The sequence below is a fragment of the Coffea arabica genome, chromosome 8c, assembly GCF_036785885.1.
Source record: "Coffea arabica cultivar ET-39 chromosome 8c, Coffea Arabica ET-39 HiFi, whole genome shotgun sequence".
NCBI classification, from domain to species: Eukaryota; Viridiplantae; Streptophyta; class Magnoliopsida; order Gentianales; family Rubiaceae; genus Coffea; species Coffea arabica.
In genome coordinates this window covers 6475641-6499042 of record NC_092325.1, presented here as the reverse complement: position 1 = coordinate 6499042, position 23402 = coordinate 6475641, and the positions used below count along the sequence as shown (strand labels likewise).

General features: G+C 36.9%; 1 protein-coding gene across 3 annotated transcripts; it reads right to left on the bottom strand.

Moving 5' to 3' along the window:
* Positions 1-90: 90 nt before the first annotated feature.
* On the bottom strand, positions 91-21885 carry LOC113706323 (formin-like protein 14). Of its 3 annotated transcripts, XM_072062975.1 has the most exons (19): positions 21572-21711; positions 21044-21169; positions 20205-20908; positions 19895-20116; positions 18488-19796; positions 18115-18412; positions 17691-17811; positions 16879-16950; positions 14795-14893; positions 12296-12337; positions 12122-12202; positions 11985-12035; positions 11823-11904; positions 11631-11725; positions 3651-3722; positions 3406-3522; positions 1937-2005; positions 1778-1844; positions 91-771 (listed from the first exon to the last, which is right to left on the bottom strand). In XM_072062975.1, the coding sequence occupies exons 2-19, from the start codon at positions 21114-21116 to the stop codon at positions 572-574; spliced, it is 3774 nt and encodes a 1257-aa protein (XP_071919076.1). In that variant the 5' UTR covers positions 21117-21169; positions 21572-21711; the 3' UTR covers positions 91-571. The 3 variants fall into 3 exon arrangements, with proteins under 3 accessions (XP_071919076.1, XP_027084005.2, XP_071919075.1); XM_027228204.2 differs by having other exon boundaries at positions 18115-19796; positions 21572-21885; XM_072062974.1 differs by having other exon boundaries at positions 18115-19796; positions 21699-21834.
* Between the last annotated feature and the right edge of the window lie 1517 nt (positions 21886-23402).

The following is a 23402-nucleotide window of genomic DNA, read 5'->3' as shown; positions in this document are numbered from 1 at the left end:
TGCAGCATAAAAGACAAGCCAGGAGCCACTGCACTTTTGGTGGCATCAAGCATAAAGTCTGCATATAGCCATGGGAGAAAGAAATGGAAATGGAGGAGAAAAGAATGCCCAAGATGAAAGAGGCATTCAAAGGGTAAAGATGGTTTCCTGTTTCCTATTCAGCGATACCTTCCTTTTCTATGACTTCTCATGTACAGCATCATATGAACAACACAGAGCAGCCTCCAGATCACAGAGGACCCTCTCAATTTGCTACATTCGTATGTATCATGTAACTAAATCCATCTAAAAAAAAAAGAAAATGTAAATTTGCTTTTAAGCTGACTAAACTATGCCGACTTATGTACTACAACAACACTACAAATAGACCATATAAACTGATGCTAAGTCAGGTGCAAGCAGCAGTAATCAATCTTCCCGTTATCAAGCATTTTTCACAGCCTGTAAAGGACGCGAAATATGAATGGAAGTTTGTCTGCAGCAAAAGCAATGATAAGACGATTTCCAGCATTTTCCTGTCCTCAACTCCATTAAAGCATCATCTATTTCCTTGTGGCTGAATTGCACCAAATTAATTATGGAACCTGTCTTTGATTTCTTTTAAGAACTTTGGTCTATCAGCATCAACACTCTCTTTCTTGGCTGAAGAATTAGCTACTTGTTCCTTCAATGCTTCCTTCACCATTTTCTTCTTTTCAGCCTCTGCCTGATGTTCATTCTCGTCACGTGCTTTCTTAAACATCTTTGTGAACACTACCAAAATTTGTGTAACTGCATTTACAAACCCCACAAAGAGAAATTTGTAACTTTGTTTTAGATCCCAGATGAGAAAAAAAATTAACATGGACAACAGAAGTTAAACATTCCACTACGTTTGTACAGTGACCCATTTAACTATGCAAGTAAAATAGTTGAAGCTGCAACCAGGGTGGTCATACAATCAATTCTTGTCCCCATGTCAAATAATGCAAGAAGATGAGCAAAATCACTTCAGCTTCAAATGTAAAGTAAAAAACAGTATTCTCCTCAATCGCATAAAGAGTGACTGCTAACAAGTGGAAACTTGAGAGTAAATTTTCACTCAGTCTGACCCCATTAGAACAAGAAGATGAACTATAAACTGTCCATGGTCTCTGCGTCAGAAATTTCTCTGAATGCCATAAAAACGCTCAGTACTGTTTCAGTGCAGGTATCCATGGGCAATTCTGCATAATCATTCAGCCAGTTCCTTCAAATAAGGCAGGTTTATACATTTATGAAGTACCTATTTAGGAACTTTTACGCATGCATCCCCTCGATTCAGTTTTCACAAGCAAAAATCACCTATCTTTTTCAGGATAGAACTTCGAAGATCTAGAAATTCTAAATGCAGCAAAAATAACATCATAAGCATCAACAAAAGTAAACTTCATTAGAGATTGCTGAAGCACAGAGAACTAGGAGACAGATGTCTAAAAGCTTGGATGAAACTCTCATTGTTGATCTTCAGTCAAATTTTGCACTTGTAGAACCATATATCAGGGTAATATACAACATATTGGCAGGCAAAAAAAAATGGTCATGCATTACTACCATATGCTCTATTTACACCATTTGGTTCCACATTCTCCATACATTGATCACAAATACCATGCAGAAGGACTTTTTCTTTATTCTAATCAGATGTTTTAGTTCAGTTGGGTCATCAAGTCTAAAATAAGTGTGGAAGTCACATATTATGTAATACATCTAACAGTAACATAAATTTGAACACATCATGACACAGAGGTAGACAAACCTTGCTCAAAGGGGCATCGTGCTGGATCCTCTCCAAAATACTGGGATAATGAATCAGCATTTCTTCCCTGTAAAATATTCTTGTTAGAAATAACCATGGCTGAGCCAATTACAATCATAGATGAGATATAAAGGAAGAAAATAAGTTGTAAAGGCTCACCACTTCAGAGTAAAGTGTAATCAGTGACCTAACTTCGGCCTCAGCAGTATGAAGGAAATTCTTCAAGACCTGCAGGAACAAGTTCAATTAATGAATTCCACCTCAAAATAGAACCATACTTTATGACTTGTTCCCAGAGGTCAGCTGATTTATTTGCAATTCATTCTTTTGACACACATGTTATACAGATCAATCACAAAACAATGACATAATCAGTTCCATAACCAGAGAGATTGAAAAAAATAATAATAGCATTAAACTTGTTGCAGATGCACAACTTCTTAACGTTAATGCGTGCTATGTTCACAAGTTACTACATATTTTCATCGAGCAAGGAATCAAGTCACTCTGCATTAACTATACTGATGATAAGATGATTCACAAAGACGGAATAAGATAGATGAGAGAAGTACTAAATACAAGTTACTAGAAGGCATTTATCAAAAGTTGAAGACATGATCTCATTAAGCAATGGTTTGAAAAAGCATCTTTCACATTATCACCGGACCGCTTGGAATTTATTTGCTTCCACGACCCTGTCCCAATACTATAAATGATTTAGCACTATACATTTTCACCTGCAAGGGCTGAAGTGAAAAATAATCACGTGCATGCATGTACCAGATCCTTGCAGGTTTTCATTGAACTAATTTTCATAAAATAAATTTTGGGAAATCAAAAACGGCAAAACATGACAAAAATATGACCCTTCTAAGTATTCCAGCCTCAGATCTTAAAAAAGCAAATCTAGAAGAAAAATTTACAGTTTTAAATCTCAGACCGCCAAATAAAAGTTAAAATTAGACCAGGAAAATTACAGATGTATTTCCTGCCATGTATGGGATATTAAAGTGATCCAGTAGTAGTCAGACTACAGAAATCTATGTTTGATTCAATCTTGACATCTCTTCTTACTTTAACAGCCTACATTGCTTGGATTCTTCCAAGTCTCCGCTTCTCTTCTGATATTAAAAACAACCAAATACCCATTGATAACGCCAGAAGTATATTTTGCTACCTTATTAATTTGCAAGAGAAGTAGCCAAATTTACTGTTGTTGGCCTTGGAGAAACATAAAAATCTAAATATCCAGAATTACTTCTCATGGACTTCACTACAGGTCTCTGGAATGCTTGACCTTATACCACAATTAGAATAACTAGGAGAAAACGATTTTATCAATGTGGATTAAACATCAAGTAAGAAAACAGCATTGATACTAAGCACCTGAAAGATAAAGGTACCATTAATCAGTATTAACAACATCACTCAAAAATGAAAAAACAAACCACCCAAAAGACAAGGAATAAGGCAATAACCAACAGAGATCTCTTCAAATGCAAAATGTTGCACAGTTTCAATAAAATCCAAGCAGAGGTATGAGAACAGATTTACCATGACTCCATGAGATAAGAATTGAGCTAAAGGTATGTTAATAAACAGCCTAAAATTACACAGGTATTTCTCACCTTCTGAAAGCCTAAGGATATTGCACCATCATTCTCAGATGCTGTGAGTTCCTGCTCAACTTTTTCAAGACCTTTGCTTACTGCTTGCATTTCTTCCGCCAAGGACTTAAGTTGGATCTAAGAAATTATTATGGGCACGGAAGAGTCGAACAAGAAATGATATTTCAAGTAAGAAATCTTCCAGTTCCAGAAAAAGTATAGAATAAGATTAGCTATGGAAGATTTCAAAGATGTCGCTGACATACCTTGGATGCAACTTCCAAATGAACAAGATCCTTATCAAAATCCAATAACTCTGGCATTTTCTCAGCAAGAAGCTAATGAAAACAACAATAGTTAGTAACCTGCATGGGCCAAGCCCCATTAATGGGTAGCTGAACACTACAGATGCACAAGTTTGCTCCAAGGAAAAAAAGTAATCATGGAAAAAGAATGATGTCACATATTTATTATTGAGCTAATCGAGTCAATGCATGCAAAAAATTCCAGTTAATCGAGTCAATGCATGCAAATCTGATTTCAAAAAATTGACATCAAAAAAATCATTCAAAAAATTCCAGTTAATCGAGTCAATGCATGCAAATCTGATTTCTTTAGATAAGAACAAAATTGACATCAATTTATTCCATATCCTCAATATAAACATCAAAGGAAACATTGCTCTTTGGACTATTATTTTGCATACATTGAACACTGTTATCATATTTCAGCAGTTTGGCCCAACTGCTATGAAATTAAGAAACTATACAAATTTAATAGTTTTTATCTTGTGCTGTTAACTGTTCAAGGAACATGATATACTTAGAGTTCGAATTAATTGAATCAAGTCAAAACTTTCATAAATCTTAACCAAGTATATGATTGGCAGTTGAAGTGCATGCTAAGTTTTGATGAAACTAATCACATATCCCATATTCCCATGTTAGCAGTAACTTATACCTTGCATGTAAAACTGTTGAAGATATGTGATCTGATATTATGGAAAGATTTGATAATATAAATATTAGGAAAGATTTGATTATAGTATCATATATAAATTAGGTATCATATGATTATAGTATCCACTTGTGTATATATATATTTGTATATTGTGTAGTCCAAAGTGAAATAGAAGAAAAGTATTTTTTCTCTCCATTTTTTCTTAGTTTACATGGTATCAGAGCCCGTCTAGGGTTCTGGGAAAAATACCACCTTTGCTTCTTGTCAATTCCAGCCTTAATTGCTGGTTCCTTTCTTATTCTCTCCAGCCTTCATTGCTGTTCCTGTTACTATACCTTTTTTTTTCCCCCCTCCTATTCAATCATGGCGGATGCTACATCCTCAACGCGGCAATTGTCTTCAACTATGGAAGAAGAACAAAGTACACGGAACACAACAGAGCTTCAAAACATCCAGGCAGCATATAGACTAAATGGAAAAAATTATTTGAAGTGGTCTCAATTGGTTCGAACATTCCTGAAAGGAAAAGGAAAGTTGAGTCATCTATTGGAAATAGCACCGGATAGTGAAACGGCGGGGTTTGAAGCATGGGAACAAGAGGATTCAATGATCATGTCTTGGTTATGGAATTCCATGATTCCTGAAATCAGCGATACATGTATGTTTCTTCCTACAGCAAAGGCAATTTGGGATGCCCTTCATCAGACATATTCCAAGGTTAATGATGCAGCTCTTATCTATGACATCAAGACAAAGACAACTGGAGCAAAACAAGGGACAAAAACAGTGACGGAGTATGCCAATTTTCTGCAAAACCAGTGGCAGGAACTGGATTATTACAGGGCACTTGATTTGAACTGTAGCAAATGTGCAATGTTTATCAAGAAGTTCATAGAAAGGGATCGAGTTTATGATTTTTTGGCTGGCCTAAACTCTGAATTCGATCTTATACGAATTCAAATTCTGGGCAGGCCAGAGTTTCCTTCTTTAACAGAAGCAATATCCCAAGTACGTGGAGAAGAAAGTCGCAGGGGTATTATGTTAGAGCTACCTTCAATAGAAAATTCAGCCCTTTTAAGTTCCAAATCTCAGCGGTTGGTACTGAACAAGGTTGCTGCGGACAAGACCAATCAAACAAGTGGGCAAAAGAATCGCGAGGAGTTGTGGTGCACATACTGCAAGAAACCACGACACACCATAGATCAATGCTGGAAACTACATGGGAAACCACCCACTCGTGAATGGGGACAAAAAGGTGGCCAGCAAAGGCAGGCTCATATGTCGGTTCAAGATCCAACTCAAGTGATTGGAGGGTTTAGTATGGACGAAATTGAGAAGCTTAAAAGTATGTTAGAGACAGTTGACAAACCAGCAACTAACAATTCTCAATCAAGGAATCCGGGTATGTGTTCATTGACACTTTCAGGTAAGGCTCTAGTCTCTTTTGCATTTAGTGTTTTAGGCAATGAGCTTAGGAATGTCTGGATTCTTGACTCTGGTGCTACGGACCATATGACTCATACTTCAAATAAATTCAAAACCTATAATCCCTGTCCTAGAAATAGAAAGGTTGTTGTTGCAGATGGTACTACAACCACTGTGGCAGGTATCGGAGATGTCCAAGTTACTCCAAATTTGATTCTTAAAAATGTTCTTCATGTTCCTCGATTATCTACAAATTTGGTTTCTGTAAAAAAACTTGCCAAGGATCTAGCTGGCTCTGTTATATTTGATGAATCCTGTTGTGACTTTCAGAACCGGGGCTCGGGGAAGAGGATTGGACTAGCTAAGGAGCATGATGGACTCTATTACTTGGATACATCAAGTCAACCAGAATTTAGTAAATCTGCCCTGTCCACATTGTCTTCACCCTCCAATAAAGATGTCATCTGGTTACATCATAGACGTATAGGTCATGTGTCTTTTTCTGCATTAAAAATAATGTTTCCTTCCTTGTTCAAGGGATTTGATGTTCAGTCTTTTCATTGTGATATTTGCGAGTATGCTAAACACACTCGTGTCCCATTTCCTATCAGTAATAAACGATCGTCTTCTCCTTTCTTTTTAATCCATAATGATATTTGGGGGCCATCAACTATTCCAAACATCTCAGGGTCTAAGTGGTTTGTCACATTTATCGATGACTGCACAAGAGTCTCTTGGATCTATTTACTCAAAAATAAGTCTGATTTGAGTTATATTTTCCCTGTTTTTCATGCAATGATTCAAAATCAATTTGGCACCAAGATAAAACACTTTCGTTCAGATAATGCTCGTGATTATTTCAATCAAACCTTGAGTCAGTTTTTCCAAAAAGAAGGAATCATACATGAATCATCCTGTATTGCCACTCCACAACAAAATGGAGTGGCAGAACGGAAAAACCGACATCTTCTTGAGTGCACTAGAGCCTTACTGTTTGAACAAAGTGTGCCAAAAGCATATTGGGGAGAAGCTGTACTCACATCAGCTTATGTCATAAATAGAATTCCTTCCAAGGTCTTGGGGTTTCAAAGTCCACTAGAGAACCTATCCAAATTTTACCCCGATATTCGATCTTCCTTTAATCTCACTCCTCGAGTTTTTGGATGTACTTCCTTTGTTCATGTCCATAGTCATAACCGTGGGAAGTTAGATCCTCGTGCTCTTAAGTGTGTTTTCGTGGGGTACTCATCTACTCAAAAGGGTTACAAATGTTATCATCCACCTACTAGAAAACTCTATGTCTCGCCAGATGTTACATTTGTTGAAAATAATCCCTATTTCATCACTCCTTATCTTCAGGGGGAGTTAGATACACTTGAAGATAAGGAGTTAAAATTTCCCTCCTTAGAGTTGACCACATCTGAGTCATCCAAATCTGAATTCCAAGAGTCAATTCTTCAATCTGATGTGGTAGAAGAAAAAAAGGAAGACCGTAAAATCTATGACTGGTTCCGGTTTGACCAAGTGTATACAAGGAAAGGAGATCCCATCGTGGTTACAAGGCAAGAACAATCCTCTAAACCAAGCTCCGGGAATGAGGTAACAATGAGTGAATCAAATCTGAATTCTACACCACCGACCGACCATTCTTCCAGCTCTAAATCACCTTGTCCTGAGCCTCTTAACCTTGACCAGGACCTACATCTACCTATTGCTGTAAGGAAAAAACCCCGAGAATGCACCAAAAGACCCCTATATCCATTGTCTCACTTTGTGTCTTTTGAGAAGTTTTCCCCGAGCCATCAAAGCTTCCTTTCCACCTTAAATACAGTCTCTATTCCTAGCTCATTGTCTGAAGCATTATCAAAGAAAGAATGGAGACTTGCTATGGAAGTAGAAATGGATGCATTAGAGAAGAATGGGACCTGGGAATTAGTTGATTTACCAAAGAACAAGAAAGTAGTGGGCTGTAAATGGGTGTATGCAGTAAAGTTTAAAGCAGATGGGTCCCTAGAACGCTACAAGGCAAGGTTAGTCGCGAAAGGATACACACAGACATATGGAGTAGATTATCGGGAAACATTTGCTCCAGTAGCAAAGATGAATACAGTGAGAATTCTGCTATCCTTGGCTGTTAATTTTGATTGGGAATTACAGCAATACGATGTGAAGAATGCTTTTCTTCATGGAGAGTTAGAAGAGGAGATTTATATGAGCATTCCACTGGGATTCAGTGGGGTTGACAAGAACAAGGTTTGTCGGTTAAAAAAGGCATTATATGGGCTGAAACAATCCCCACGTGCTTGGTTTGGACGATTTGCCAAGGTAATGATAGCTAATGGTTACAAGCAAAGTCAAGGAGATCATACCCTGTTCATCAAGCATTCAGCCTTGGGGGGAGTTACTGTTTTGATTGTATACGTAGATGACATCATAGTGACAGGAAACGATGAAGTAGAGAAGAAAACTTTGAAGTGGTGCCTAGCCAAGGAATTTGAAATAAAGGATTTAGGAAAATTGAAGTATTTTCTGGGAATTGAAGTGGCTCGATCAAGGCAGGGAATTTTTATTTCTCAACAGAAGTATGTTATGGACCTGCTCAAGGAAACAGGCATGACAGCAAGCAAACCAGTTGGAACTCCCATTGAGCAGAATCACAAATTAAGTGAGACTCATGGAGATACAGCTGTGGACAGAAAGATGTACCAAAGACTTGTTGGGAAACTCATTTATCTCGCACATACTAGGCCAGATATAGCTTACTCAGTCAGTGTTATTAGTCAGTTTATGCATGATCCTAGAGCAGTTCATCTACAAGCAGTTTATCGAGTGCTTCATTACTTAAAGGCACATCCAGGGAAGGGAATTTTATTCAAAAAGGGTCCTGAAATTGATCTGGCAGTTTACACAGATGCAGACTTTGCAGGGTCTCCAGTTGACAGGCGATCAACTTCAGGATATTGTACATTTCTTGGAGGAAACTTAATATCCTGGAGAAGCAAGAAACAAAGTGTGGTAGCAAGGTCAAGTGCTGAAGCAGAGTTCAGGGCTATGGCAGCAGGGGTATGTGAATTATTGTGGGTTAAAATTATCCTAGAAGACTTGAGGATTCAATGGAGCAAACCGATGAAGCTATATTGTGATAACAAATCTGCTATAAGTATAGCTCACAACCCAGTGCAACATGATCGGACGAAGCACATAGAGATAGACAGGCACTTTATTAAAGAGAAGCTAGAAAGTGGACTGATTTGTACTCCATATGTTCCGACAGGACTTCACCTTGCAGATGTGATGACAAAGGGACTGTGTAGCAACATGTTTCATGAAAGTGTTGTCAAGCTGGGAATGGAAGATCTATATTCACCAGCTTGAGGGGGAGTGTTGAAGATATGTGATCTGATATTATGGAAAGATTTGATAATATAAATATTAGGAAAGATTTGATTATAGTATCATATATTAATTAGGTATCATATGATTATAGTATCATATATTAATTAGGTAATAGTATGATTATAGTATCATATGATTATAGTATCCACTTGTGTATATATATATTTGTATATTGTGTAGTCCAAAGTGAAATAGAAAAAAAGTATTTTTTCTCTCCATTTTTTCTTAGTTTACAAAAACGAGAGATTTTGCATATATATATGTGTGTGTGTGTGTGTGTGTGTGTGTGTGTGTTATGTATTATGTATGTGTGTGTGTGTGAGAGAGAGAGAGAGAGAGAGAGCTGCAATTCTCTATAACAATAGTTAGAGGGGCAAGATATAAATCAGTAAAACATGAGTAATACAGATGGAATCAATCCATCACTGGCATAGAAGATTTTGTAGTCTAGGCTGTTGCTATTGTTTGATAGCTCATCTTTTAGCTATTTTTGATAGAGTAACTGACATTTAGTATGTGAAGTACTTCCTTTTATCTTTGTATCTTTCATTTTTTTAAGCAGGGAAGAGGTGGGATTTAAGAAGCAGGGAGGGGGCAGGGGGAATTCAACCTGGGACCCCTAATTCCCAGGGCCTCGTCCTTAGCTACTAGACCAAGGCCTCGTTGGCATAGTGTGAAGTACTTGCTTACGGGAAATATGTGAAGTACTTGCTTACAGGAAACAGGAAAATTATCTCTTCAAGTTTTCTGGTCATTTTCTAAAAGATAGATCCCAAACCAAGCTGCCACAAAATAGCCAAACTTTTAGTATTTTACATATTTATTACTCCTCACATTCTTAAAAACAATTTACAAAATAAAAGCACAAAAAGCCCTATGTCCCATTAGACTGACAGTTGAAGTTAGAAGATAGCATATGAAACTTCTAATACTGGCCAAGGAATGAGATCCATGAGGAAGACATTTCACACCAAAAGGCTGCATAACAATGACTGATATGGCAACCAAGTTTAAACAAATCGAGGGCATGTTTACATTTATCACAAGCCCTTTCAATCATGAACTCGAACCACATCAGACAAAAGGAAAACAAGTTTGTGCTAGAGTGCAACTGCAAAACAGGGTGAAGCACACCAAAAAAAAAAAAGGAGTGAAGCACAAAGAAGGCAATTTGCACATTACGAAGAGTAACAGATTCTTTTTCTGCTTTTTTGTAAACTCTTTCCCCCCCTCCCCTTTCTGTATCATTATTCCACTGGATCCAATCTAAATGGACAAACAAAGAATAAAATACCCTGATGGTAAAAGCAGATAACGTAAAACATTTCCCCTTTTTTACTTTTAGACCTTCTGTCTTGTCTTATTTCGTTCAGTCACTGGACATCTATTAGTTTTATCATTTGAAAACTAAGTGCCTGTTGTATGATCATTAGATAAGCAGCTTAAGAATGTAGATTACATGACTCTGAGCTACTAATAGTTAAAATATTTTCCCTGGTTTCCCCCCACCATCTGTTCTTTTTTCTCTTCTTTCCCCATTGCTAAACCTTTCTTCCATTTTATTTTCTCCTTCCAATCTACTTCCCCTTTCTACCTGAGCATTTTCCTCCTTCCCCCACCAAATCCCCTCAAACCCAAGGTACTTTTTTATACTAGTCCTTTAAAATGGCAGGCCCTTTCCAACAAAAGCAGAACTTTACCCCGTATTCTACATGCATAGTCTTTTTTTTTCCGTCCATGTTACGATATTTAATGGTGATTATAAATTTGAACTTCGATATTTTTCACAATTATGAAATGGATGTGCACTTTGGATTGCTGACAGTTCGTAATGATTTTCATGCTTCTTTGGATTTTAGCACATCCATATCAAGCCTTTTATGATCTATAGAACCCTAAGTCCTAATATGTAATTTCCTTTCATGTAATTGCATATCTTATTTTGCTTAGAGGATTTAAACATATACTGTGAACAACTTCATGCTTACAACAAAGCATACACCTTAGTTTGCGAACAAGGCCCAAAGGCTTTCTACTCTCTGTGGTGCCTTGACCTCTAACTGCTAGGATGATTTAACTTGATTGATTTCAACAATTAAATGCTAACCGCAACCAGTATCTACATTGTCTAGTGCAGTCTACATTTAGTCAGATATCCTCTCCTGGTTCAAAATTGGGTTTGGACAATGCTGTCCCTCAACATTGAGAAGACAGCAAGGCCTAGAAATCAGATAAGTCCTGGAGATGGTTATCTACTTGATAGCTCCAAAAGACACACAAAAGAAAGGCAAGAACAGCAAGATGTGAAACAGTTGTCTACAGCTTACCATATGTACAACCAGTTTATGAATCAAAATCACAATACTTGCATTCAATTGTATGACCAAAAGATCAGTTACCCCGATGCAGAAATCCTAAATACACCAAATAAAAAGCGAATGAATGTACCAAAGAAAATATTCTACCTTGCAGAGATAATGCATCAGGGTCATTTTGTTGTTTATGGCACGAGTATCAGACAATTTAAGAAGACTATCCAATTTAAATCCAACAGCAGATCCTGAAATATAAATGCAAATGAAACTTAATGCAATCCAAGGCAATCCAGGAAGCAACACCATATATATCAAAAGCAAGATCGACCCCATGGCACTTACCTCTAGCCGTTCCCTGATTCAAAGCATTACCCAAAGTTAAAATTGTTTGCATTATCTGGCGTAATTTTGCAGATTCTTTCACCTACCACAACAGTGACAAGATCAGATTGAAGTTTAAATGTGATCTGCACTGTCAATTTCGCATTTCCAGAATGGACATACCTCTTTTGTAGCATCGTTGATTGTATTCAGGTTGGATCTCAAGTCATTAACCTAATAAGAGTTAAATCCATGAAAGTAAGCTGAAACTAAACCTACATTCAACTATCAACCACATCATGGACTACCAGATTACTTACCTGACTGGAAAATGTAATTGTAAATGAAAAGACTCTTAACTTGGATTCAACTCGTGGGACCTTCATAAGCTCCAAGAAAAACTGAAACATTCATTCCAACAACTTCAATTACCAATAAAAAATGTTTATACACCACTTAAAGAAAAGATGAGAAAAGGTATTCGGAAGAAACACCTGTTCACACTTCCCAAGCATTTCCTTGTCCCCATTGTAGTTCTGAAAATGGAGAGAAAAAAACAGAGAGAGAGAGAGAGAGAGAGAGAGAGAGAGAGAGTTTAAAGTATACCACAAATAAAAAATCCATGGAAAAAATTTTTCAAAAAAAAAACAAATTACTGAAAACATCAATTACAAACGGAAGGCAATCCTCAAATGTTAGCTTAAATTATCTTCATAGCAGGCAATGGTTTTAGAATCACTCAATGGTCCCCTAGAGACTAGAGTCCTGATTCTGAAAAGAGAAACATTATTTAGAGATGGTAAGGGTATTATCGAATCCCATCAGTTCAGCACAAGAAGTTCATTATTCATTTTTGCGTTCTCCACCTTATCAACGATTGGACTATCAGGAAAGAAAGAACCAAGTAAAAATGGGTTTGCTAAAGAAGCTGCCCCTAACCAGGTAACCTTCGTTGCCCACACAAAGAGTATGGTGCGATAAGCAAGCTCACAGTGGTTTTCTAGGTAATAAGTTATCCCAAAGTGCTCTGTTAGAAGATAAAAGTCGTAAAGAAGATATAACTCACTGTCCCAATTTTATCGTGATGTTTGCTTTTTAGGTAGTGTCAAAATACCCTAAAGGCTTCAAATTAACCATCAAAAGTCAAACTAGCTGATTATCAAGTTTCATATAATAGTAAAGGGCTTCAGATTTGAAGCTATCTCAAACCACTATCGTAATAATGTGACATTTTGACAATAAGTACACATGATATCAAATGTACTTTCAACTATGTACTAGGTCAACAAAGAGAACAAAGATAGTTTTGAATTCAAGAAAATTCTATAAAAATGTTTGGAAAATGCTTTTGTTTCATTTTTATTCAAGTCTTTGCATCAACTTTTGAATAATTTCTGAATACTTTGCATAATGTCAATAGAAACAACATTCAAGGTTCTGTCAAGGTTTCTCCATTAGTTCCCAATAACTATCTGAAATGCTCCTTAAACTCTGCAGTTTTTAATTCTCAGACTGCCTATGTTTCTAATTCATTTCCATATTGACAAATTCCATATAGCAACAAGTGTATGGTAATGCTTCTATCTCGGTTGTCCCATATGAGACTCTGTTGTTATATCTGATCACTACTTCAGCGTGACAACTACCATTTATCAAAGAGAGGAAAAGTTCGGCCTCAGACTTGAGTTCCTCATCTTCTCCACTGTACTTCAATGTTTTGTCACAAAAATATATCTCATTTGATCAGGGAACTTTTTGAATGTGCTGAGAGCTCAACTTGTAGATCTAGCTAATAATAAGTGTACATTTGTTGCCTTTCAACTACTACATATTCTCTTGTACAAAAAGGCTAATGCTCAATGTTACCATTCAAAAGAGATTATTTTACAATCCACAGCATTTCACTATCAACTAAGAATGGAGATCCATTTTCATTGAGCACATATATTTTATAGATAGCTATGCCTCAATCGCCAAGACTCAGAAGTATATGTAGGAACACCTCCTGCACCTTAACCTAGCTGCATCAGGACACTTTATAAACCGCCTAGGTGCTAGGCATTTTCTTTTAGTTTCTTTCTCATATTGTTCATTCTTGTCAGATGACATGGATTAAAGTAGCGAATGGTTAATTCGAAGATTGCAATTAAAGGGTAAACGTCCTCCTGATGATGATTTTCTGACAGAGATGTTGTCAGAACCACAGAAATTATGCAAAGCAGGTATATTGTTAGATAAAGACCTACAGAAAAGCATCAAAAGTCTAAGAGTTCAAGTTAGGCTACGATTTAACTAGTTGGTGAAGAGGAAAATGATCTCCGAAATGAGACTGTAGAAGATGTTCAGCTTGGAACTCAAATCTGATGATAATGAGGATGTTCTTAAGAGTTTGAAAGAAAAGTATTAGGACTTGTCACGCTTCAGATTGTGGCTTTATTGTTGTATTATTTTTTACTTTCGATATCAGTAGCTGATTCCTATTTGGTGTGATTAATGGTTAAGCATTTTCATGGCCAATATATTTATAATATATTTGCTAAGACCTCGCATCACTGAGACACACCTTATCCAGATGATAAGCCCCAAGAGACCTCAACAATTCACTACTCTTTATAGCCGCAACGTATTAATCAATTATACCAAGCATTAAAATCTATAGGCACATTATCTGTATTGAACAATGTCAATAAACTTCATAAAGACAGTACAATCAAGGATAATTAGTGAAAGAGTTAATAAAAACTTGTAGCACAAATACACATCTCAGGACCAAATAATGAGATCTCAACATTTCAGGGCTCAGACTAAAAAGCTCAGAGGGCCTGGAATGATTAACCAATGACCATCCAAAGTATGGCATCACTCAAAACTGTCTTAACACAGAAGAACAAGAATTAGCAAATTAATCCTGAATATTCCTTTCAAACTTTACAGACAAACATATGCAAGGATGGTCTCAAACAGAAGGAAAAAGGGGACAAAGTGAGACATACCTTCAATGTTTCCATCTCTTCTTTTGTAGGACAGAATTTTATAAGATTCTCCACTTGATCAATGTCCAGGGCTGATGAGTCCAAAGCCAAAATAGCATTCTGAAAAGAAGGATGAATTTATAAATTAGACATTAGAATTTATATAAAATGCATGACTAGTGACACTAAATATTTGGGTAGAGCCCAGTGCCAAGAGAATAAATTACAACCATTCTACAGATCATATATGCTAAGAAAACTTTGACAATTGATCAGGAATTACGGATGGAAACATTGATGCAGGGAAAATTCAACCTTTGCAGCTGTTTAATAATAACTGAGATATTAAATAACCCACCAAAGGACATTGATTATGCCAAAGCAGACCAAACACAATTACATCATTTACTCAAAACTGATATCTATCTTTCTATTAAGAACATAGGCTACTAGAAAAGATATATACCAGAAATCTGACAATTTAGAGTATTAACCGGAGATGAAAGATATTATATTACACCTCAGAGGTGGTGATGGGTAAAGAAGGCCATGTACCCAGGGAGTAACAAAGGAAAAAGCAGTAATGAGGATTTAAGATCTACAATGCTGAAAAGGGAAAGGATAATGCAGCAGGCAGGCATAGTGATACAATTCAACTTCAACATCCAAATCCTCAAAAGAGCTCGGTGCAATTTCTAGTTAGCACCATTTTTAGGATATAATCAAAATGTTCTGCCCACCATGGTGACACAATTATAAATATATACTGGCACTGAGGAACGAGTAATCAATCACAACATCAAATAAAAGCAAATGCAGCAACAGGTTAACATGTACAAGAAGCAACACTTCTATTCCAAGCATCACAAAGATAACCTACAACTTTGTGTAACATGAGGAGTTGAGAAAATTCCCTTCTGAAAAATGACAGGCATTTCAAAGAATTAATAGACAGTCTAAGTCAATCATAGCATGTTGAACTTCACCTTTAAAATGCAACTTCAAGATCAAAGAGGTTAGAAATGTCAGTAAACAAAGAAAACAGTCACCAATAACTCAATGTGCTTGACAGCCAAAACGTTGTTCCACTATAATGCTTCTTCTCTTAAGAAGGTATGAAGAAAGGAGGGGGGAGCGAAAATTATGAAAACAAGAGGCAGACACAGAATCTTTGATGATACAAAGAATTATATTTATATGAGGATGATGATGACAATAAAACCAAATAATAATTAAAAGAATAAGGATCTTTTAAACGTGTACAACATATTACAGGTTATGGCTATATAGGTTCTACGAAATCATTTTAGTTTAATAGAAACATGAATTCATTTGAAAGATCAGTAGAAGTCTTCTAAGTTCCCAAGTTCTAGATTCTCAATAAACTCAGCCAATTCAATATAAAAAATTACACCAAGGCTCACAAGTGAGATTTTGCTCCACCAATATCATCAACTGAGCGGTATGATAATGATCAATTAGTCTCAGTAACTGAAGATGCTAGCATTTGACCTAAGCAAAACCTCTACCATCTTGCAACATGCAGCGAAGTGGCTGCAACAACCACAAATTACATCCTAGGTCCTTCAAGTTGCCAGCCCAAATACATCATGCGAGCACTGACATTGTCCCTACAAGGATACACCTTTTCCAGTATGTTTACTTAATCAACATCATTTACAGAACTTGTTATCTAAGGAAGCATACTCCAAAGAATATAATGGATATAGGCCTAATAAAGCACCGGACTTTTCTGCTCACATTTGAACCAGCAATATAAGTTTGTCAACTTTAGTACTAAACCAAATGACCATGAGTTTTATGCATCATCTTTAGTAGAACGCAAACCCGTAACCTCAAAAAATTGGAACTCAAAATCATTTTCATCCTTCAGCTCAAAAGCACACTGCATGACAATTACCGCTTAGCTACAACAGCTGTTTCAATAATCAAAATGCAACTGGATGCCAATTTCATCTACTTCATCTAAAATTTATTTGCCTTGCCCCGGTAGAAAGACTACATCCAAAAGAATGTCTACAACTTCATCTGCTTTTAGACGTTAATCCCACAATGCTCAATTATAATAAGAGAGATGAACTTACAAGCATATCTGGCAGTGGAATCTTAACTTTTGTAAGCATAATTTCACAGTTGTAGGCTCTGCGCAAATCAACCTGACAAAAGAAGGTTGACGGCCAGAGTAAGAGCAACGACAACAGGTTTGATAATGATACAAATGCAAGAATCTCATCGTGTTCCTAAGCGACCAAATGAATGGAGAAAAAATACCACCTTACCTATTGGGACACAAGAAAAGGTACTTCATGTGTACAAGTACTAAATTGTAAAGCTATACCACAACTAGATAGTGATGTATACTTTTCCATGATATTATGATTTTTTTGAAAAAAATTAGATTGCTGCATTGTGTGGCAGACATGCTGTTACTCAATTTATGTACTTCAAGAGAAATATTTTTAAAAGCACTTAAAAGCTTTCCCCATTGCATTTTATAGTTGATTTCACAGGACCATTTTCATATTATCCAAAAGCTTGTCTCTGCTTTGAATAGGCAACGCTATCCCTCTTCAACTTTGACCTTTTGTAAACACAATACCTTTTAGTTCAAACAACTAAAATGTTGACATGAAGTAGGTAGTTCTTGGAAATTAAATGGACTACCATCGCAATCAAAGGACTATGGTCAAAAGTTGGATTAAAAAATTTAATAATTTTGGACAGAGGGAGAAATATATTCTACCAGATTAGAATTTCAATTCAATGCTATCGTGATTAAGGAAAGACTGGAAGAAAAGATCAAACTATATTTAATTCCCTCTTTCCTGCACGTGTAATACCGATTAATTTCTTTGAAACTAGTCGGAATATGTATCAAAAGTCATATTCCACTTACCAGTTGCACTTTCTCTGGTTTGTTAATTTTAGAACCACGCCGACCTCCACCCTTATTACCATCCAAAGCAGAAGCCACTGAGAACAGACTTTCAAGCTCTGTTATATCAATTTCTGGCGCCCTGGCAAAAGCATTTAATGAATTGACATTAGAATTTTGCAAGATATCACTTCCAACAATTCAACACTATCCGAAATCAAGAGTGGAGACATTCATCCCACTATATCTTGCCAAGCTAAAGTATGGAAACAATGCCTACAAAGGTTGATTGAGAATTCGAAGTACAAAATGTTGGTTATTGTCAATGTCAGTGAAACCAAAACCATGGAACAAAGATCAAATCATATATTTGATTAGATAAGGTTAACAAGACCTCTAATATAGCTTAGCAAAAATTTACTGAAAAATCTCTTTGTCTACGCACCTTGACTGATTTTCTTGCTTCTGAGAATCAGCCCATAAGCTCCCCTGCATTGCTCGCGTAACTTTCACCCAATGTAAAGGCTTCAGTGAAGCTTTCTTTGGGGGAATTGAAGAACCAGTGGAAACTCGACCTCTGCCATGACCAGTTCCTGAAAGTGTTCTTCCCCTTCCAGCAGCTGGTGGTGGTGGCGGAGCAGCACTGGAACTCTTTCCACCAGGCGGTGGAGGAGGAGCTGGTGCTGCACCACGCCCCAAAGGTGGTGGGGGAGCACCAGGAGGTTTTGGCGCTTGTGGAGGAGGTGGTGGAGCACCTGGAGGAGGTGTAGGGGGCAGTGCTGGAAGTTTACCAGCATTGCCAAGAGATGAGGGAGCAGGTGGTGGAGGTGGAGGAGGTGCAGTTTTGGGCTTATTGGCATTGCCAAAAGATGGAGCAGGTGGTGGAGGCGGAGGTGGAGGTGCAGGTGCAGGTGCTGGTGAGAATGATGCTGATCTGCTGGTGGATGAAATTGGTGGAGGTGGTGGACATCCTTTGGAAGAGATGGGAGGAGGAGGTGGGGGAGGCGGTGGAGGTCCTTTCGAAGAGATGGAAGGAGGAGGAGGTGGTGGTGTTGGAGGTGAGGCTAGAGATGTCTGTGAAGAGATGGATGAAGTGGCTTTAGGAGGAGGGGGTGGTGGTGGTGGCGGTGGCGGCCGCAGAGACTTTGCAATTTTATTGGAGGGAGGTAGAGGAGGAGGAGGAGGGGCTGGTACTGGAGGTCCTGTACTCGAACTAATAAGTGGGAGTGGAGGTGGTGGAGTTGTCTTAATAGAACTACTAGGAAAGCTGGATAGGGGTGGGGGTGGGGGTGGGGGTGGGGGTGGAGGTGGAGGCCCTTTACCAGAATGATTAGGAGGAAGAGGAGGAGGTGAAGGTGGAGCAAGGGATGGAGAAATCACTTTTCTAGAGACCATAGGAGGTGGGGGAGGTGGAGGTGGTGGTGGTTGAGACAGTGAAGAAGTTTTTCTATTACTAGAAGTACCAAAAGGAGGTGGTGGTGGAGGTGGTGGGGGAGGGGGTGGTGATGACTGAGGATCTATTGCACTTGAAAGAGCAGAGGAAGATAATGAAGGAAGCAATCCAGAAGGCTGGCAGGACAAAGTTTCCATACTTGATCCATGCACTTCATTTGTAATTTCAGAATCACCACCAACGCTGACATGACTATCAACTTGGGAAGGTGAATGAATTGGATCAACTGCTTCTCGAGTCGATGGCTCCAATGAATTTTCAGCAGGCTTTCGATCAGAAGCTTCATCTGACATATAATCATGAGAAAGAGGATCATCTGAAAAATTCACCTCTGCTGCACCACCATAACTTCGATCGTTAGCCTTCTCAGAGTCCAGAAAATCCAGACTATCAGCAATACTAGAGGCATTATTTTCATCTTCAGAGTCCAAAGGTGATGAATATCCATTCATTCTACTCCGAAATAGTGATAAATCTTTCACATCATTCAAGACAGATAATTGTTTGAGCAACCATAGAGCAGCATCATCACCAGTGTCTGCCCATTCCACACCACTAAAAAGTTCTTGAACTCTAGAAAAAGCTTCGATAGGAAGGCCACCGGTTTCTTCACCATCTAAAATAGTAGTTGGAGGTTTTGGATGAGAGATGCTTTCTACATCACCAAATAGCACCTGAACTTGACAAAGTCAATTTCATGAGATATTCAGACACCACTAGAGCATGCAACCATATAACTTAAATGAGTTAGTAACATATCCAGACAACTCACCTCAGCTCGAAAACCTTTTGGATACCGTGCCTTTGAATCCCAAAGGATATCCAAATTCTCACAGTTGAGAACCAAGATGTTAGATCGAATAAAAGCTGTATTGAACATTATACGAAACATCATAACTTCTCTTTCTGGTTCCAAATCAAAATGAACGCATTCCAATACAACATCCCCATGCACCAAGCACTGAATATCAATCTTAATCACGTCGCTGTCTTTCTGGAAAAGGCCAAATATTTATATTATCTATAAAATGTCATGAAAATGATGCATACCAACTTAAATACAAAAAGTTTTCAATCAAAACCTGACAGTAATGTCGAAGATTTCTCTTTTTCTTGCTTGTCGAATAGAGCATTTGCGTTGATAGACCATCCTTACTAAGATGATTTCTACCAAAAATACGAATAATTGGACGGCAGCCCTTTTGGTTATCAAACCTTGGGATGGAACGAAGAATCAGACAATCCAAAGAGAGTGCTCGTTCAGGGGGAGGCCACTCCGGAGAAATATTTTGTCTTGAGAGATATTGGAGATAACGAAGCTGTGATGGGAATGGGTTTAGCGGTGATAACAACTGTAACAGACCTTTTGGACCCTCTCGATAAACCATTTCAAGAGTCTTCCTCTCGCCACTATGCAACTTTCTAAAAACCAAGAAACTAGCTAAAATAAATGCTAAAAGTGCCCAACCCCCTCTCTCACAATGAAGCAAGATTACATTCTGCTGGTTACCAACCAAAAGCCAATGCTCACAAACTCGAAGGAAATGATGAACTAATGACAACGGCAAGAGAGGACAACCCTCATATTGCCTCGGATAGTCCATGACAGTCACATCATATTCACACAATATTTCTGCAAATTGGCTTCTCTTCTCACCTTCCCGGAAGTTAAAAGCAAGAAAGGATGACTCGGGGAATCCCTCATGTAATTCATTTACAATTTCATGCAAGTACAACTGATACATGTCCTCAGGCAATACTTCAGTCGTAAAGCATGAATCAAACACTGCATAAATCACAAAGAAGTCCAAACGAAACAGAGTAAAACTGTTAAATCCATACTAAAATTGAAAGAAATGATATAAAGTCATCAGCAACAGTCACATCAGCAATCAAAATTCAATCTTCAGACTTGAATTACCATATACTCTATCAACAAACTCAAGCAAGCCATCTGGCGGTCTTCTGTGAAAGAATCTACTCAGCAGGGACATAATAACTACTCAAAAAAATCACTTTTACATCCACTTCCAATGAACCCAAGAACCTGAAAAATATATGTACAAAAAATAAATAAATAAAACCGACATCCAATTCTTCTTTCAAACCAAAATGAACATATCAACGAAAAGAAAATACAACTAAGAGAAAATGAAGCTACATTGATGCAACTTAAGCTCAAAGCAAAGTCCACTACCAAAATAGAAGCATGTATTCCTACTAACCCATCAGCAAATTTGAGGAACATTAACAAAACCCACAAAACTTAAAAGACTGACAATAACAGCAACTTTAATAAATAAGGGAGAAAACCCACAAAAATTAGAGCTTTTATTAAGCCAATGCATCAAATTAAAGTGAGGAATTAACAAATTAACAGAATTTCAAACACCCAAATGGACAAACAGAAAAGGGTTCCTGAAGAGAATGAGTATTGAATTGCAGAAACCTGAATTGGGCAATCGGTGAAACTGAAATGAATGCTAGTACTGAGCTGAAAAATCCCAGCCTTTTCTTGTTAAAGTACCATTACACTACGTATAGGAGCAGTTAGATTACTGTTTTTGATATCCCACCTGGAGAATTGGGATGGCGGTGTTTAATGGGATTCGAAATCTTGAGCCTTTTTTTTTTTTTTTTAATATTCTTGCGTGGGGTATCTATATCTCCAATGTCAAGATGGGATTTTGAAATTTCAAATGTGTAGTGAAGGGGAAGAGGAATTTTTTTCCCCTTTATTTTTTGGGTTAATGTTGTTTACTTCGTGTTGGGGGAGAAAGCTTTGAAGGTTTGTACTTTGGCATTACAGGAGTGGTACCTTTGCAAGAGTTGGGAAATTACTGGATCAGTAACATATTGTACTTTAATTGCTGTACAACCTCTTTAACATTTTGAACCATCTATTATCAGACCAATATCTATTATACAAAAGGGTTATCTATTATTTTTTTTTTTAAATTTTTCCAGCAAGGAAAGAGTGAGATTTAAGGAAGGGGTAAGATTTAAGAAACAGGGAGGAAATAGGGGGTTATCTATTATGTGAATGGGTTAAAATACTCGTATATTTATATTCTTGTACTTTCATGTAATTAGAAAAGTCATGTGGTGTGCTAATGTTAAAATGCATTTGGGATTAGTCCAAATGTTCATATACTAATGTAAAAATAATTTTGATTTGTTTTAATTATAGAAAACTGATAAATTGACTCTTATAGTAGCCATTTTGTAACGAAGTAATGAGAAATTTATTAAGTGAAACTAGAATTTGGAATTAACACATCAATTGTTTATAGGAAAATTCTTAAGTTCAAAACTGCAATATGGTAAAATAATACCCATTCTTACTCTTTCTAATTTTTATCCAACTTTCCCCCATACACATTATTAGAATTATGTTTGAATGATAGTAAAATATTAGTAGCTATTCTTGGAATTGTAGTATTACTAAATAGAAGTCAAATGATGACTATAAAAGATATCTATATACATTATTAAGCAAATGCCAATTTGACATTTACAATGAATTCTTGTATGTAGTAATTTTCAGCTAGGTCTCAATTCCATACCCAATATACTTGAATTGAAGTGGCCATAACATTAAACTGAAAAGGGGTTGAAAATTGCAATGTGCATCTTGAACTGCCACTGATTTGCATTTCATGTAACATATTGTTAAATTGAGCACTTCAATACTGTATGCTACAATATGTTGCGACACATAATTCAACTCAATTGAAAACCAATAACTTTTTATTTTTGTTAAAAGGATTTTAGTAGGATATATATTGTATAAACAGTCAATATAAAAAATTTTTACACTAATAGGTATAAATATATGATACGTGGACAAAAAGTGAATTTAAAATTTGAATAATAATGATATGACATTCATCTAAATCGGCTTGTATGAAAAAAAAAATTTTACATTGACCATGTATAAAAATTAATCCCATTTTAGTAACCATGATTTGCATCTATTTATCATAATACTCATGCTTATTTCGGACCAATAAAGTATCTCCAAGAACAAAATATATGATTATTTGATTCAAGATTCATTTGTTTTCAACTCACCTAAGCAATTTGCTACAATTTGGTTGCATAGCATACTTAATTGCAACAATAGTTTAAAATACAAATCACCATTTATTGATTGTTTAAGGGTATATATTGCAATTATTATCTAGTTAATTTTTTATAGTAATTTCCTTTTTCATTTCTGCTTCCTTCCATTGTCTCCTATTTTTTTGCACGATATTCATAGAATCTCCAATTCAATA

Coding starts and splice junctions, on each gene's coding strand:
- LOC113706323 (XM_027228204.2), bottom strand. CDS start 21,116: ATGTCCCTGCTGAGTAGATTCTTTCACAGAAGACCGCCAGATGGCTTG. Junction 17,812..18,114: donor AAGCAAGAAAATCAGTCAAG/GTGCGTAGACAA, acceptor TGCTTTTGCCAG/GGCGCCAGAAATTGATATAA. Junction 3,523..3,650: donor ATTTGGAAGTTGCATCCAAG/GTATGTCAGCGA, acceptor ATAATTTCTTAG/ATCCAACTTAAGTCCTTGGC.